The sequence below is a fragment of the Apteryx rowi genome, unplaced genomic scaffold (genome assembly GCF_003343035.1).
Source record: "Apteryx rowi isolate R43461 unplaced genomic scaffold, aptRow1 scaffold_341, whole genome shotgun sequence".
NCBI lineage: Eukaryota > Metazoa > Chordata > Aves > Apterygiformes > Apterygidae > Apteryx > Apteryx rowi.
The window spans coordinates 762,558-780,537 of NW_020449875.1; the positions used below are offsets into that span (position 1 = coordinate 762,558).

Sequence of the window (17,980 nt, forward strand, 5' to 3'; positions counted from 1 at the left end):
AGTATGGTACCTAAAGTTAGCCTTTTAAATGCACACAGCGACGCCCTAAATAGACACCTAAGAACCCACTGGAGGCACCTGAAACCGAAATCAACTGCACCCCAGGGGCAACCCCAGTCCTCACTGCGCTGCCTCCTCCCCGGGGCTCCCCCCACCCGGCCCGGCCCCATCTCAGCCCCGCGGGGGCCGTTGGTTGCTGCCCGTGACCCCGCAGTGGGGCTGGCTCCAGCCCCACTGCGGCGTTCCCGCACTATGAAACCAAAGCCAGCCCTGGGAGCAAGACCCACGTGGAGAGCCCTCCTCCCCCCCCCCCCCACGAGTCTCCTGACCATGGGCATGACTCAGAGGCGCCCCGAGGAGCGCCCGCAAGGCTGGCTGTGCAGCAGGCTGTACCACCGCTCTCACTTGTAGCCCTAAGTCTCTACAGCCTTCCTCAGGGGCTGTTCAGGAGCCTGTACATCTGTGACTGCAATGCTCTTAGGAAGGCAACAGGCAGAGATGCTCAGAGCGGCATCTCGGAGCAGCTGTTGCTGCCCAAATTTAAAGAGAAGCATTCAGCAAATGAAAGCTGACCTGGAAAGCAGGTGGGCTGGGTCACCGAAGGGACCGTCACGTGCAATTCCCACGCTCAGTGAGCAACTCTTGACAGGCCTGCCCACTGCAAGCAGGCATTGGTACTGCGTGCGGCATCCTCACGCCCTTGGAAAGGACACCCTATGTATGGCCTTTTTCTTACACAAGAAAAGTTACTTCTGATAGGCACATCATGAGGTATCGTCTCCTTTTGCAGCAACGCAGCCTGTCCCTAACAGCCTTTAAAACTCACTCTTTATAGACAAAGAACTGGTCAAACTTTTTTTTTCCCACCAGAGCTGTTTTTATTGGAAGCCTGAAAATGTCATAGCACCGATCAATATGTCCATCTGGCCAAAGTCCCAGCACAGATACAGTTGGACTGACTAAAGAAGCCCTTTGCTGGTAGAAACCATGTCTCTTAGAGGTTTCACCAAGACAGCTGTACTGGTAAAGATGTTTTAGTACAGGCAAGGCTAAGAATAATTTTTCCGGTACTGCAACAGACTTTTAGTTACACTGGAACAGACGCCAGTAGCTGAAATACATGCTTCTCCTATGCAAAATAATGATCTGCACCACTTGGCTCCCCCAAACTGCTGCGTACTTCCAGAGAAAACTCCCCAAATGTTGCATTATCCTCAACCACTCCCACCACCCCAACAGCACATCTGGGAATACAGATTTCCTAGCTTACAGCCATGCTCCTTGGCTTGTTTGGTTTTATTGAAGCACATCTCCTCTGAATGGCATGAATGACTCAGAGCACCTCTGCACTAACATTTTCCATGCAAAACAGTTCAAAGCAATTAACTGAAAAAAGAAAAAGGCTTACTCTTTAAGTTCACTGTAGATTGGAAGGACGGATGGATGGCACACAAATGCAAAAGCAATGGTGGGCAAAGCATACACAGTCTGTTCAAAGAGAATTTCAGGAAAAAAGTTAAGAAGAATACATATTTCCCCCAGTGGCATAAAGAAATGATCAGTGTTTTTCAACTACCTCAGCTCCCAACTTTCAGGACTCTTCAAATGAACATTGAGAGCCCTATTCAGGGAAGGCAGAAGACCTGTCAATTAGCATGTATTTAACACAACATGGAGAACAGTGCTCTTTTAATGGGAGGACAAATCTTCACACTGGTCATGCAAACACATTTCTGACTTTGTCCTCAGAGCACAGTAGTGGATGACATGTGGCTACTGGTTTTGTTCCCTGGAATGGGTTTCCCTGCCCAGTTACTGCCTTTGCTCCTAAAACACAGTCACTTGTGTAAAAGGGGACATATGTTGGATCACCACTACACTACTCTGCCTTGGTACGGAGTGGGGTTTGCACCAGCGGTGCTAATGCTGAAGTCCTGAAGGTGAAGCCCGTATCCAGACTGTAAGAAAAGAGAAGAGGAATGTAGAACTTACAAATAAATGGATAATTCAAGGTACCACACTCAGTCCCTTCATTTCCCAGGCCAACAAAAGGGCTAGGAGGACTGTGGAGGGAGCATGCTCAGTCCTTGGGGAAAGAGAGAGACCGTTACGTCACTATTAAGCGCAGAAGGCCTCTGAGGGGAACCTCACCCACTTCTCAACCAAAAATCCAGTGGGTTTCAGCTGTCAGCATACAGCCAAACTTTACAAGTGATCTCAGTGCTCAAACACTTCCATTCTTCCCCAGAAACTGGTAGGAGCTGAGATCATATGAAAAACAGGCCCTTTTGTGAGGATAAAATGAGTCAATCCTTGTGTGCGGCTTTCCCCAGTACTCTGAGATTTCCTTGCCTTGGTCACAGGAATCCCATTTCTGCAGCAGCAGTTCTGGGATTGCTTTACAGGGTACACCCAAGTCCTGTAAGACTCAGAAAACAGACTGGTTTTTCTAAAAAAAACTACTACTACAAACTACTCCAGCGGCCCTTCCTCACCCAGGCCTGTGCTGCCTTGTCTCCCAGCATGCCATTCCTCAACAGGGGAACTGGCTGTCCTGCCACACACCAAAGCTGCTAAAATGATGGGCAAACAGTTGGCCCCAAGGGTAAATCTCTAGAGTTCAGATCCAGCATGCCTAATTCAGATGGACTGAGCCTTCTGAGGTGCATCTATTGACTCTGAAGTAAATACTAATATTTGCTTTAGGAGAACAAGATTTCCCTTCAAAGTTAATTATCTAAGATATATCTACACCTAAGCTAATATTGCACACACCAAGTTGACTAACTCTCAGTCTCTTGGGCTGGTGGCTCCCCCCAACTTAAAAAAAAGGTGTACTCAGATTAGTTTCAGTTTCTTGAACTGAAAGCTGGTACAAAAAATACGATTTTTGCACACATATACTGTTCATGTGCATTGTCTAAGAATGCCAGCTGCAATACCCCAAGGACCCTGCCCTACTAGATAAGGACACAGCTTAATGAACACTTCAAACCGGCACAGCTGAAAGAAGCAATCCTACTGCTTCCACAACTACAGTCGCTTGCTCTCTTGTGCCTTCTTCCCTGTGACGGCATAACTTTTTCTGCAGCTGTGCAGTGATCGAGGAAAGCAACCAGCTGAAAAGCAACCAAATTTTTGCTGGATTAGCTTTCAACTGTATCTTTTCCCCAATCCAGTCCACCACATGGCTAGAGAAACACATACTCTGTCACAAAGAAGTGGTTTGTGTGCAGAAGGACAGAGGGACTACTTCCGGGCTTTGGATGCGAAAAACAGCTTTCGGTTGCTGCTCAACTACAGCCTAAAGGCTCAGTTGCAGCATATATAATAAGAAGCAGCAGAAAGGAAACTCCTCCAAAGAAAGCATCTGTTGTCCGCTGGCAGCTAAGACTTGCAATCTTAGCCCATCTACCACCAAGGCAGCTCACCCTGTCTCCGCTTCCTGGGGAACAGAGAGGCAGAGTAAGACTGCAAGGAATTAAATTCAGCATGGCATCTGCATAAAACTGGGGAAAGAGACTATTTCTGCATTCGCTTTCAGAGCACGTGTGCAAAGATGACAGAATCAGGCCCTACATGGTACTTTTGATTGATTAAAAACATGGAGTGTGAGTGCATATATTATGTGTATTAAAAGTAAGTATCATAAAAAGAAACATACCTTGGAATTAAAGATAACATACTTTGGCTTACACATATGCTCATGTTCTGAGCTATTTGATAGGATAGGAGATGTTGCATTTAGTCCCAATTCGTAACAGGAAATTTGAAACTTCTTGTATATAACCTAGAAGAAGAGCAGAAAACAGCTAATTGCTAAAAGTAATAATAAAAAGCTAATTAAAATTCAAATGCCTGAGAAATTCTGAATATTCTATGAAGCAACTCTAATCCAGCCAACAGAGCAAGCTGAACTTACCACTATGAGGAAAAATACCATGCAGCTTAATGAAAATCCACTGGTATAGCCAAGATACCCTGAAAGAAATTCAAAAGAAAGCTAATCTGTAACTATTTTACTATGCACATGTTTTTTCTTCTTCTCTTTATTACTTTATGAAAAGTTTAAATTTATTTAACATGTATCACAAGCATCTGGGCAGCAAAAAATCTTCTCTTGTTGATTTGGGAACTTTTTGCTTCACAAGGCTCCTGGCTTTCAAACACATCAGAGCTTTGTTCTGATTGGTTTGACTTATGTATTATTTTCTAATCTTTCTAAGGGTCATTTATGGCAGCTAGACTAATTTTACTTTTGAAAGGAGCTGTGATAATTGAAACAAACCAGAAAATGGGAAACTGCCATTGGAACGTGAACTGAAATCCCTGCTACTCAGAAATGTGAAGTTACTATGGGTTAGTTTCTCAAATGAAAGATCACAACATGAGTTCAGTGCCAAAACTTGTTATATGCTTTCAAAAAATATATTGTGTACTTACCAGCATCACTGTGAACTCAAAATGTCATCCTCTGTACACATATAACTTTACAAGTCTAACACCTCCAATTAACCTGACCACTGAAAATTTTAATGTTTATAGAAAAATAATTAGTTTTTGCAATCCTGCAGTTTGTAAACATATTCTTACAGTTTCCACACAGAATATAGTTACATTATGAAATAACCACCCTTTTAACTACAATTTTTTTATCAATTTCCACAATCATATGGATGAAGCTCGTTTATACTGAGTTCATCCACTGTGACAATTTAGGCCTACTTCTTTCAAGATGCTCGAAACACAGCTAATTCCTAGGCCAGGCAGTTGCTTAGATTACAAGGAGAGCAAAAACTTTTTTATTATATTTGAGTTGTCAGTACAACTGTCAGTGGCATGATGTCTGGACTCATTTATTTTATTCCCATAATGACATTTGCATCTTACCTAAGTTCTTAAGGAGACATAAAGGGAGGATTATACCGAACGTCACAGTGACAACAAGAATCCGCCCATCCACGTACCATGCCCTGGATAAAACATTTAAAAAAAACCACAAATGAACACACCTTAAACACTCTCTGGTTTTCCTTACGCTGAATCAGCCACTCTTTAATCACTACAGTAACAGAATGATCTTTGGCTTTCTTATGCTACAAGCTCCTACAAAAGGAAAGACTGGGGCCATGTCTGATCTTTGTAGAGTACTGAAGTCATTTAGTATCCAGTTTGCAAAACACATCACAGTTTTGACTCAGATACAGCAGATTTTCATAGACACTAGACAAAATATTACCCTGTGACTGAGATCAGTGGCTGGGGCTGCGGTGTGGAGCAATATCTACCGCAACCTGATATAAGCCATCCTGCCAGGACAAGAAATGATCATGCAAAGGGCCAGACCCACAGCACAGTGTGGCACGGGGGGCCCATTGCAATCTGTTTGCTGAACCGCCCGGGCACGTGCCTGAGCTGCAAATCAGGCTGCTGTGGGCTGGCATGCATACCCAGCCACAGGCTGCATCTTCTAGCAACCTCGTCCTGCTGGAAAGCAGGAAAGGGGAAAATGGACAGCACTAGTGACTGTTCTGTTGATGCATTTTCACTGCCCTGTCCAATTTAATACGAAAACCTGAGGAATGGGATTTCTATTTTTTTCTGTTGCATGACAACACATGATATAACCCAGTGCAAAGGACATTTAATACTACAAAGAAATACCACTGCTCTGTTAAAGAAGCTGGTAAATGTCAAGGAGTGATAAGTGGCAGAAATCTAAGTATAATATTCTGCTGTTGTCATGTATTAGCATTGAAGAATTTTATACTGTGAACTGTGCTTCAGGGGCAAAATCCTGTGAGATGCTAAGAAGGTAGGGAAATATTTAATATCTTAAACTCGTGTTATTCCCAATGGGTGCTGAATATGTTCAGTATCTTCAAGTGTTACCTAGCACTGTACAAGATTGGATCCTATGATAAGAATTTTTATAAATCCTAATTCTAAAGCAAAATCTGGTGTTCACAGGCAGTGACTACTAATGACTTGAACTTTCATTTCCCTTCCTTCCTTCTTTCCTTCCAAAGGTTGTCTTATTTTCTATTAACCCACTGAGATATTCCTGTGAAAATCTCCTGTGGACAAGCAGAGAGAACATCCAATACTTAAGAGCTTTTATTAACATATGCGTAACCTTATCTACACAAAGTTAAAATCTAAACTCAAATCACCAAAATGAACTAAACTTACGAAAAGGATTCTTCTTCTTCCATCAGAAACTTTATGGCAGAAGGCAACTCATTTTTGACTATGAAGAGATAGCTCAACATTGCTGGAGGAAGAAGAAAGTCACTTTAGAAAATGGACAAGATATTTTGTGGAATACGCACAGAAAAGCATCCTGAACCTTTCCCCATGTCAACTTGTGATGACAGAAGACACAGAACTCTAACTGACTGTAAACTACTGATCATTCAGTAATACATCATTTTTAAAAGACTGAATACAAAATAGCAGCTAGAGCCATATGAAGGAGCTTGAAGATCCTAAGACACCACCGAGAGAATGAGGAACCTGACTGGCTGGTAACCATAACGAATCCACTATTAAGATGTCCCTGGGTTTTGCCTTTTTTTTTCCATACACCTCATCTCCTTTACCTCCAACATTCTGAAGAGATGTAGATCCAAAAACAATCATTTTTCCTGGAGTACCAAAGACCTGCTCACCAAGCTTTTCATACACCATGCAGCCTGTGTTAAAAGAAATGGGGAGATGGATAATTAATATATCAACAAAAGCTGTTGAATCAAAAAAACAGTGATTCCTTTTCAGCTAACCATTCATCTGTGCAATTATATCTTCTCTTTGCAAAGAAATAGAGCTTTCTCTTGTAACTAGCAGGGCTCAAACTTATATGAGAATGTTTTCTTCACCTCTCTAAATGTTATATTTAGCTACCAATCACTTTGGAAACTGAAGCTCTTAAGGAGGCTATTACACCTCTTTAATGAATCCATCTATACCCCTTGTGACATTTAAAGTCCTGGTATTCCCATTTTGGCATATTAGGTTTGCACCCTCAAGGACAGTGAGGTAGAAAGCCTTCTCTCCAGACAAAATTCAGCACTGCAGGATCCACAGTTCAACATTGGCAGCCAAGCTAGAAAGACACAGTAAATGCTGTAATTTTGCTTGGTTTAACTAAACAGTCTAAATGAAGGCAGCCACTGGTTTACGTGTTGATTTACAATTTTTAATGATGAAGCATTAACTTCTGAATTCTCAATGTGCTATGTTTTTGGTAAAAGCAGGGAAAGGTGTAAACTATGACTAAAACTTCATTTTTAAAATTTGTCAAGCTCAAGAGGCTCCTCTATTAATTACACTGTGTTTCTGTTAAATGTTTTTCCATCAGCTGTGGTTCAGGCTGAGAAAAAAGATTGAACATTGTGAAGATGGTGAGATACACAAGAACAGAAAGAGAAATATTGCAGATGTTACATTCAACAGACTATTTTAAAAATTGATCTCATTGTTTGGATTTCCCTACACTTCCTTATAGCTGACATTTCTTCTTGAAACTTGTATAAACAGTAAGTTTGAGCTTAATTAAGCTACATTAAATGTAATGCCATCTCCAGCAGCATAGAAACCAGGGCTTAGATTTTGAGAATTAACAGAGCACCAACGTGTGCACAATTAGGCATGCACCTAATTGAAACGGGCAGTTGCTGTCATTATACACACTAAAACAGTAACTCGTGTATGTCCAAATTAAATATTTAAATATGACAATGTTCTTATGCACAGATAATTTTCAAAATCTGGCTTCGGAGATTATTCCCTAAGGAAAGAGACTGTTGGACTTCAGAATACGAAATCACTTAACATTCTGTGGATAACCTCTAATTTCCGTGTTTAGAAATATATTTTGCCTAGAGATATACTTCTCTCTGTGGAGGAACTGTTCCCTTTTACTTTCCTCTAGGAAACCTCCTACTACACCATCAAGGCTACCAGGAATTTCACCACTACCAATTAATGACAAAATGCATTTCTAAGTAAGCACTGTAAACAAAGATTCACTATAATTCAGTTGAAATTGGTTTTGTAATGCAGAGAAACTATTTGAGATGTTCCTTTTATCTCTCTGAAAGTGGAATTTCACTACAGCAGAATTCACTCTTTTTCATACGTTTTCTCTTTATAGTGATGGTTAGATGCTGCTCCCCATTGCCATGGCATGAATTCTTTTTAATTCTGAGCTTCTGACCCCCAAAAGTGTTAGGTCTTTCTGTTATGTCAGCAAAGTGACAGAAACTTATCCTTCACAAAGCCCTTGGCCTTATTCTGACTACTTTTCACCTCTTTTTCTTTACAATTGTACTGAAATAGTATAATAACGCCTTAAATTACCTGTTTCCTTTGAACACACCAACAGGAGATAAATTGAATAAATAGACAACAACGTCACTGAAACCAAAAGCAGCCTACAAAAGAATGAAAAATAAAGCTTACTATAAGAGCTAAAGTGTAACATTGCAATGCTTTACACATCAGGTCAGATTCTTATTGACGCTGAAACAATTTTTATACTCCTCCGACAATGCAGAGAGCCCTAAAAATAAATGTGATTTACATGCTGTTTACAGTTTCAGTACATTACACTGGACATATAAAGCCCTGTTACGCACAAGGATTCGACCAAGTACAACTTGCTTTGTAGGACTCGTGTGTGCACCCTATTGGTGACTTTTAAGATGTCCTGTTACATAAGAGCTAAGATTTAATCAGAGTGAGGATGAGCTGTGTATGTTCCTCACCACCCAGTCTAAAGCTTTTTTCTGGAAGCCGAGTAAAAAATTTCAAAGGAAAGTCAGCCATTTAAGGACTTCCAAGCCAAAGGGAAGCATCTTTTCCCACATCACGTTCCATATGCGGCCAAAGGGGTACAGGAACGGCTTTTTACGTGCTTCCCAGGGCCTGTCAAGGATGGGAGAGGAGGGAGGCTAGCACGCTGCCCAGAGTCGCCCTGCTCTCCGCGTGCAAACGGGACTCCTCTAGCCGACATGGCTAACGCAGTTTGGCTGGATGAAAAAGATATGGTCTCTCCAGCTTTTATCCTGGCAATGTTATTGGCCCTATCCTCACGCCGAGTGACCCCCAGAGTTGTGGCCCCTGAGCACAACAGCGATGGAGCCTGTACCTCCCCTCTCGCCCTGCCCCAAGACCTGCCAACACCAGTTTCTCTCAGCAGCAAAAGCAGAAGCCAAAGGCTCATATCCTGTCCAGGCACGGACTGGTGCTCCCTAACTGGTGTCACCCTCCGCTCTGCTGTGATCCATAATTTGACTTTATACACAGAAGAATTACAGGAAGCAATGACCAAACTGTTTGTAGGGAACTTGCTGGCACATATAATAATTAGTCAGCGCTAGGGGCTAAGTGCATAAAAACACATTTGCTCATTGCTCTACGACTTCAAGCCAAGCACCATGCGTGCCTTTCGCTCCAACACCCTGACACACAAAGACCTGATGATGTTTTCATGATGTGTGTGAAGAGCGCTCAGACAATCTGCTGGCAATTCCTCCCTTTATTATGACAACTGCCCTCAGGACACCAAGCAAAACAAACCTAACATTTAACAGAAAACAAACTGCTACCATAGATAGGCAGCAACAGGTCTTTTTCATAGTAATACACAGAAAGAACAGGATAAGAAGCTATCCACTCCCTTTTTTTAGGACCAAGTAATGACCCAAAGGTTTCTTGGGGCCAAAGGAGCAGGGAAGACATAAAGAGGGGATATAAGGAATTACTCTTCTGACAGCAGAGAATGATGGTTGACAATAATGCTGCACTTTGCACAGCCCAAAGGGTGGTTCTGTCTACTACTTGCTGCTCGGGGAGGTGGAGAAGGGAAAGGAGACTGTATGGGATGAGCTCACTCTGCTCCGTTCTTCAAGGCTAGGCTGAGCCCGCTCCTGCCCGTGTTCCCCGCAGACCCACTGCGCCTGTGTCTGCAGCGTGGGGCTCGGTGCTCACAGCCACCGCTGCTCGCCTCTCTGACTGAGTCACTCCCGGCCCCAAGCCTATTTTAATATTAAAAGCTCCTGTTTTTCAGGCACTGAGCTCATGGAGTCTTTGCAGTGGTAAAAATAACACTTCCAAGCAGCCAGGTATTTATTTGATCTGTTGTCCTTACCTCCCCATAGGATGCTTACAGAGACGCTTGGCATTTTCATTAACACTGTATGAAAAACTTGTTTGTGTTAGGACTGTGGTATGGACAAGGATATTCACACCAGAACCACCCCTTGGAATGGACTGAAAATGTCCACGCTGCTCACTCTGCACAAATTCAAAACAGAAGCAGGGGAGCTTGGCCTGGAGTCTCAAGAGCACTCCCCTTTCTAGTTTGCCCACTTTTAAAGAAGTGCTGGCAGCTACATAAGAAACCAGCACAGGTAAAATTTGCCTCCCCCCACAAATTCAGAATAAACAATTTAGGGCACAGGACTGATATAGCACTAGGAAGAACAAACTGTTCCTGCAGCACCAGTGCTGCTTGCTCACAGCTGCCACCTTACCAAGTGAGCTGAAATACGTACCATCCCCGGCCCGCTGTGGCGTCCCAGGCTTTGTGACCAGAAGACCTGCGGAGCTCATGCAGTCGCCTGCCTTACTGCACAAGACAGCGCTGGGCCCGTGAGGAATGGCCTATGGCAGAGCGTGGCAGAGTGGCCTCGCATGGCTGCAGTATCCCCCTGTGCGACCTCCTGGCGCGTGCCACCAACGTGCAGGGCAGGGCAGGGATATCCAAAATCACATGCAGCTGGCTGTAATCTCATACTGTACCTTATCTAACAAGCCCTGTGTCTCAGCAGAGCTTTTTAGATCATCACAGAATCACAGAACGGTCTAGTCCAACCCCCCTGCTCAAGCAGGGTCACCTACAGCAAGCTGTCCAGGACCTCGTCTAGGTGGCTTTTGACTATCTCCAAGGATGGAGACTCCACAGCCTCTCTGGGCAACCTGTGCCAGTGCTCTGTCACCCTCACAGTAAAGAAGTTTTTCCTCATGTTCAGATGGAAGTGTCTGTGTTTCAGTTTGTGCCCGTTGCCTCACGTCCTGTCGCTGGGCACCACCGAAAAGAGTCTGGCCCCATCCTCTTGACACCCTCCCTTCAGATACTTATTCACGTTGATAAGATCCCCCTCAGTCTTCTCTCCTCCAGCCTGAATGGTCCCAGCTCTCTCAACCTTTTCTCATATGAGAGATGCTCCAGTCCCTTAATCATCTTAGTAGCCCTTTGCTGGAGTGGTGCTATAGTCTAGCACTGCATCATGTGCAGTGCTAGACTAAATGCAGGTCAAAGGCACCTTGCATTTAGTCAGCCCCTATGCCTCTGCAGTGCGATCCAACACGGTCCTGGGGCTCCAGAGTGGCACCACAGGAAGAGGGAGCTTAGCTGGGGAAGTGCTCCTCTCACCTGCAGGTGGCTTGGTAGCCACCTTGTAGCCTTCTGAGCCTTCCGCGCCACCTTTCTGCAGCAAGGTTTTCTCCCCTTTTGCACAGAGGAAAGGATGCTTTTCTTTGGCCTAGGCTGTAGTTATTAACAATATTAGGGTTAAAATTTTCTGAGTTCCTACCTCAGCTGTTTGCCTGGGAAGTGTGACACTTCAGTATGGCACTAAGTTATACAAACAGTATGTGAGAATATATATTCATTGTCATGGTTATTTTGCATGTCCTGTGCCAAGAATATAGGATCTGAACTGATCCACAGCCATGGTAGTGTACACTTCAGACTGCAGCAGTTCTAAAGTTGTGAGAGTGGAAATCAAGCTGCATCTGCTTTGTTAGTGCTTAAAATGCTCCTTTAATTTTTCCACCTCTATTTTCTACTTTCTGAAGATGGTGTATGCCAATACTGGCAGACAGACTACCTGGACAAAGCAGCCTTGAAACACTCCAGAATTCTGTAACTTAACGGCAATGAATGTAAGTGCTTTCTCACGTGCAAAAAGCAATGAAATTATTGCTAGGACTCTAATCACTTGTAATACAGAAATGGTTCTAAGATCAACCTTGTGATAGAGACAGCAGAACTATACATTATTGGAAAAATGCACTGAATCAAAGTGTGGGAAAAATGTAATAATCCTGATGGACTAGATTTAATTCTGACACTATTGCATGATAAAAGAATATTTAAAGCAGTTCAATTTTCAGACATAACTACAGACACCACACGCAAAGATCCTGCATCTCTAGGCTACAAAGATGAAATCCCTGCTAGCCTGGTCAGCTGTTCCTGCCAGCTTCCTTACTTTTGATCTCAGTAGGCTGATCTAGCTCAAGGCCAACAGCTCTAAAGGCATTATAAAGCTAATGAAACCAGTTATCCACTCTTAAATCCACACAGTCAACTCTGTAGAGCATAATGCTGTTATTTACTGTATAACATCTCTATAAAACATTCAGCTTTGGTAGTTTTTGGTAAAATTTGCTGGTACAGAGTTACATACACACTACTTGCACCAGGAGAAGCCCAGTCACTATCAGAGACGTTTAGAAGTTTTCTGGTGTTCAGAATCACTGGTTTGATGTACTTCACTTAAAAACCCCCTGCCCTTTCACATCCTTTAAAGCAAACACATTTCACTGAAATTCCCATGAAAATCTGTGCGTTTGCTGAAAGAAAGAGAAGAGGATGGGATTATTTATATGAAACTAAAGCAGTAAGGAGAAATTGTGGGTGCAGTATGATGACCTTTTGTGAAGCACATGCAAAAATTCTTTCTTCTTAGCTGAGACACTATTATCTCATTTCAGAAGAGGTAATAACAAAGCTGAGCAGAAGTAATTTTTTTTTTTGGTTACAGCAGTTTTTGCAAACACCAGACTGTGCTCTCAGAGGTCTGCTTATTAGAACACAGGTGGAGTGTCACTTACAGGTTAGACTACTGTCAAAAAAATACCCAGCAAAAATGAAATAAATTCATTCCCTCTTTATAAGAAAGATTAAATTAAAATTGGGCTCTCTAAATTAGAACCCATCTACTTTATAGCCTAGCTTAGTTACAACACAATTATGAGACTGTACATTCTTAATGTAGGTGGATTAATTCTTGGATTATTCCCAGATTTTACCCAAACACAGTGAATTACATAGTAGCAGCATGGATGTTGCTACCCTGGCACAAAACCCCGGCTCTACATACTGTTTTGGCTGTCCACGCTGTAATATACAGAGCTTCCATTAAATATTTCCCAAAAATCTAACAAACAACAAAGTCCTAGACTTTTTAAATTTGTCATTCAAGAAATGACACCTCTTCAGAATTATCTGTAAATGTTGAACAGTTCTCAAATATTGTAAGTTATTATATTTCTTCCCTCAATGAACATGTATTACTGGAATCTGTGCACAACTCCCAACTGATTTCTTAACAATCTCTTTTCACAATGAAATGTCTCATACTGCAGTCCAAAATAACACAGTATTCTGCATCTTAGTCATTCCTTGGCATCGTTTCATTTTTAAACTATAAAATTCTTCTTTACAAAATGCCTTTTTTTTGTGGAGTTGAGTACTCTACCTCAAATCCTTTTTCACACTAAAATCTTGGCTATATTTATGTTGGCTTCTAAGGACTTTCACATAACAAACTGAAGAAACTGTGGGAGTGAGATGAAAATATAATATGTAACATACAAACGAGTATAAATACTCTTTTCTCTTGATAAAAAAAGGTAGTTTTTGTACCATGCATGATGAAAGCTCTAGAGCTCCTATAACACAAATAAGAAGCAGGTACTATCACACTGTAACTATCACTACTGAATAAATTTGCTGTTTCTAATATATGTGTAGACCACGGGTAAAATCCTGACTAGGCTAAGTCAGTAGTAAGTAACATGGACTTAATTTGCTCTAGAACTACAACTAGTGGCTTTTCTTTCACAATTTTGAAAAAAAAAAAGTCTGAAACTTGTAACTAACATTTTAAAACTTGATCGCTATACTTGAGTCCATCTTTAAATAACTAAACAACTGACCTATCCATCAGTACTCTGAAATCCAAGCTATTCATACAGGTTGGTTACAGCAGAGTAAAAAAGCACTTCACGTTTTAAATGGACTATAAATCACCCCACTTGCTTGCAGTGCACATGTTCTTTAAACACAATGAAATTGCACAGAGACCTGCTACTTAGCACATAGATACTCACAAAAAAAGGAGAATTCCCGTGTTGGCTAATGCAAAAGCAAGGCCTAAAATTCCACTGCCCATAATAGCGTTGCTGAGATTAAAGACAGACATTCCCAGTGAAGTAGTTCCTGGAATCTGGAGAAATGAAAAATATACATGTAAGTAACAGTTTGGAACACAGCAGAGAAATGCATCTATACTTTAAACTGCAATATTTTTGATATATCAAATGTAAGTAGTTACTGCTATGGAAACAAATCAATAAAAAAGTGCAAGGTTTGAAAGAGAAAAGGTGTCACTGAACTTTCTCACAGCTACATTCTGATCACTGTTTATAGATTGTGTAAATGGACATAAACGGTATAGGCAATATATAACTCATAGTACACTTTCAATTCAAAAATCCATCTTTCACTATGTTTGTAAAACATCTTAGGCATGATTTATATGTTGTAAAGCCGTAAGGAACCACCATGATTTCCTGCTCAACAAAGTCCTCCTGCCTTCACTTTTCTGAACTGGACCAAAATGCTTGGGTTTTTTGTGCGTTTTTCTTTGTTTTTTTGAAGTGCTGAGCATGAGCACTTCCTGCTGGAACTTGAATTCCAGCTATGATTGTGTGCGTTCAGCACTTTTGAAGACCACATCTAAAAGCTGTACATATGCACAATATATAGTTCATTTTGACAGAGAAAAGAACAGTGGGAGGCACTTACATATTCATCACATTTCTTTTTTTCCAGGTGGCTGTTTGTAAGACTTCTTCTGCTTTCTCGATCCGAAATAAACTTGCTGAAAGAAGTCAAAGGATTTATTTCCATCAGAAGTGTTTATAAAATGCAAACACGTTAATTCTATGAGCATCACGTGATTACAAAACATGCAATGTATAAAAGCTGGATGAGAAAAGAGGTCAAACTCATAACCATCAACGAGCCAGATTATGCTTCACTTACACTGGCATACATTGGGCATCAATAAAGGTAACACTAGCACAAGATCAGAATGAATGTATACGGAATGGCATTTCAGAAGATTTAGTAATGAAAAAGCACCCATTTTGTGGACAGGAAGACGACGAATTTGCACAGACATTAACAGGGCCCTGCTAATGGACTTCTCCAAGTACCCTGCTGAGGTGTGGCCACCACCGGCTCTTAGCTACAAAGCTGGCTCCCAGCCACACCATTTGTTTAATTGGCATGCTGCAGCCCTCCCAGCCACTGAGCCTCAGGTTGTCCGAGGTCGGGATGAGCCTGTGGGAAGGTGGCTGTGGCACCTGGGTACTGAAACCCTTTGGTGCCACCTCCGAGTCGACAGGGCTGGAGTTAAAAGGAGGAAGAAATGCTGCCCGCAGCCACCACTGCCTGGGGCCATCCTGAGCACAGCGACAGGCTCTGTCAATGTACCAGCAGCTCTGGACTACTGCATTTTCATTAAAGAGTCTTTGAAAATCCAAGTATTAAGTTCACCAGACTGCAGAATTAAACACTTCTGTGCTGGGAAGCACGGAGTAAAGAGCTTTTCTTTCTCTGCACCCGTTACTTGTGCTTCGTCCTTGAGACGTACCCATCAGGAACTCGTTGTTGCCAGAGCAAGATTTGTCTCCTGCCTCTGTGTTTCCGCATCCTTGGCATTTATGACACTTCTGATCTGGGTTTGCTGTTATTTTCTCCCAGATCCTGTCTTCAGTGAATGTTTTAGTTTGCCTATAGCGTTCTCCTGACTTTTCAGCTTTTGAAGACTTATGCAAAAGCAAGTCCCTGGCATCTTTGTTAATTTACAGACGGTTCTTAGGCGCTGGCTATTGCATCAGCCACTGTGTGAGCTGCCTTCCTAACCAGCGACTGTCACCAAGTTTCAGAGACCCTTTTTGCTGCAGGTAAATTAAGGTGGCTCTTCTTAAATGAAAACAAACAATAAACTAGACACTGTGGTTTGTCTTACGTAAAGAGCAGCCCTACTAGCCACTTCCCACAGCTGGGACTGTCTCCTGGCTAGGGACAGACAGTTCATACTTTGACTCAGACTATGTTTTACTTCAATGCAGCCAAAGGTATTTAGGCTGGTAATAAGACACTGAATTCATAAATATAAAGCGCTATCAAACTTCCTTACTACCCTGGTTGTGACCTAATTACTAGCAAAAGATGAGGAGAACATAGTTTCTAAGCATATGCCAAAATGATACAGCTGTAATGCTACTGATTCAATTTCCACAGCCGACACACTGTGCCTTGCATCTTTAATATTTTTTTCACAAAGTACCTTGTACTCAGTCTTTAGATATAAAGGTAAACATCCTTAATAGAAAAATGTCTTTAAAAGTCTGACCTTTCTCTACTATGTATTTCCATTTGGAGTTTATCCCTTATATTTGGCAAAATCTGTCAAAAAGTATTTAGTATTACTGCTGCTTTTGTTGTAAATTTGACTTCTACTCATCAGTCTGCTTTGACTGTCTTTTTATAGACAACAACCAACTACAGGTTCCTCCTATATTTTTGAAACTATTAACTTCAGAAGTTAATTTGCTGCAACATACAGACACCATGCCAGGTTTAGCAGTCCTAAAGAAGTTGGAATAGTTGACTGAACCTCCTCCACTGTCGTAAGAAGTGAAAAGCAACCACTTCTATGGTAGACTGATCCAAAATTAACTTTCTGAAGTTCACCGCATAGGTATTTTACCCTCATGGAATAAAACCTCAAACTGGTCTTCTACAGATTCAGAGCTTGCATATTTTCTTTTTATGTCTGTTTAAAGCTCATCTCTTGAATATAGGCAGCTGAGTGTGAACAGTTTGGAAAAGACATTCCAGCTCTCTCATGAAATACCCTGCAGGCAATTTTACAGTCAGGAGCAAAGAGAAGAGTTTTGTCTCCTATCGATTTTAAAGTGCTGCTGGGAACGTCTGCAGACTTTGCCTTCTTCTGTCATTTACGGAGATCCTGTGTCATTTTAGATTTTGTCAGAGTTATGATAGAAGCCACTAGTCTGTTCCCCTCCTCCCTTTTCTGCTCATTCCTAGTTATTTAGCCCCTGTTTAATACTTACAGAAATAATAATTTTGTAGATATTATTATTGCTGCTTGGTACTAAAGTTCAAAGAAAATTATTTGCAAAGAGTTTACAAATGATAAAGACAATACTTGAATCATATTGCTCAAATATGAAGCTACCTTGGAATTTTTTATTAAAATATTTTTGATGGAAAAAATGGCTTCTCCAGAATCAGTATTTTCTGTGGCAACAATTTATTTTTTTATGGATTGGACTTAAAAAAAGCTAATCTGATTTCATAAATTGATCCAGAGTACTGCTTTGAATTAGTCCTACATTAAACTGGATTGGACTTGCTGTCCAGCCTCTCTTCTCCTATTATAAGCTGGGCTCCTCACCCGTTCCACATTTACCATGTCACACTGCAGATTTTTTTCCATTTATGCTGTATGATGTGGACTGCAAGACAAAGTCAGACAAGAGATTGTGGCTTGTATGCAAACAGGGCCTCCAGCCTTCCAAATTGCAACTTCTATGAGGGACATGGCAATGGGTGTAGCTTTTTTACAGGGTGCCTCCCAGCCACAGGACTGCTTGTCCGGAAAGCTTAGCAGCAACGCAGTTGTGGGGTGCGTAGGTGTCCGCCTGGTCTCGAGGCTGCACTCCAGCTATGGCCGCATTCGTTATTACAGTCGACATAACCTGCAAGCCCAGACGAGAAGGCTGCCTCAGGACCACACTCAGTAGGTGGTACAGGCATGCTGTATGACACCATAAGTTTTTCGTAAGTGGAATGCATTACTGAACT

General features: G+C 41.9%; 1 protein-coding gene across 1 annotated transcript in view; it reads right to left on the reverse strand.

Moving 5' to 3' along the window:
• SLC38A1 (solute carrier family 38 member 1) overlaps positions 1 to 17,980 on the reverse strand; it is a 43,160-nt gene that overhangs the window by 12,704 nt on the left and 12,476 nt on the right. Inside the window, exons 3-11 of the mRNA XM_026072424.1 lie at positions 14,885 to 14,960; positions 14,188 to 14,303; positions 8,362 to 8,435; positions 6,603 to 6,695; positions 6,193 to 6,274; positions 4,891 to 4,973; positions 3,923 to 3,981; positions 3,665 to 3,790; positions 1,409 to 1,488 (exon numbers count right to left, since the gene is read on the reverse strand). Coding sequence (XP_025928209.1) covers positions 1,409 to 1,488; positions 3,665 to 3,790; positions 3,923 to 3,981; positions 4,891 to 4,973; positions 6,193 to 6,274; positions 6,603 to 6,695; positions 8,362 to 8,435; positions 14,188 to 14,303; positions 14,885 to 14,960 — 789 coding nt within the window. The remainder of the gene's footprint in view (positions 1 to 1,408; positions 1,489 to 3,664; positions 3,791 to 3,922; positions 3,982 to 4,890; positions 4,974 to 6,192; positions 6,275 to 6,602; positions 6,696 to 8,361; positions 8,436 to 14,187; positions 14,304 to 14,884; positions 14,961 to 17,980) is intronic.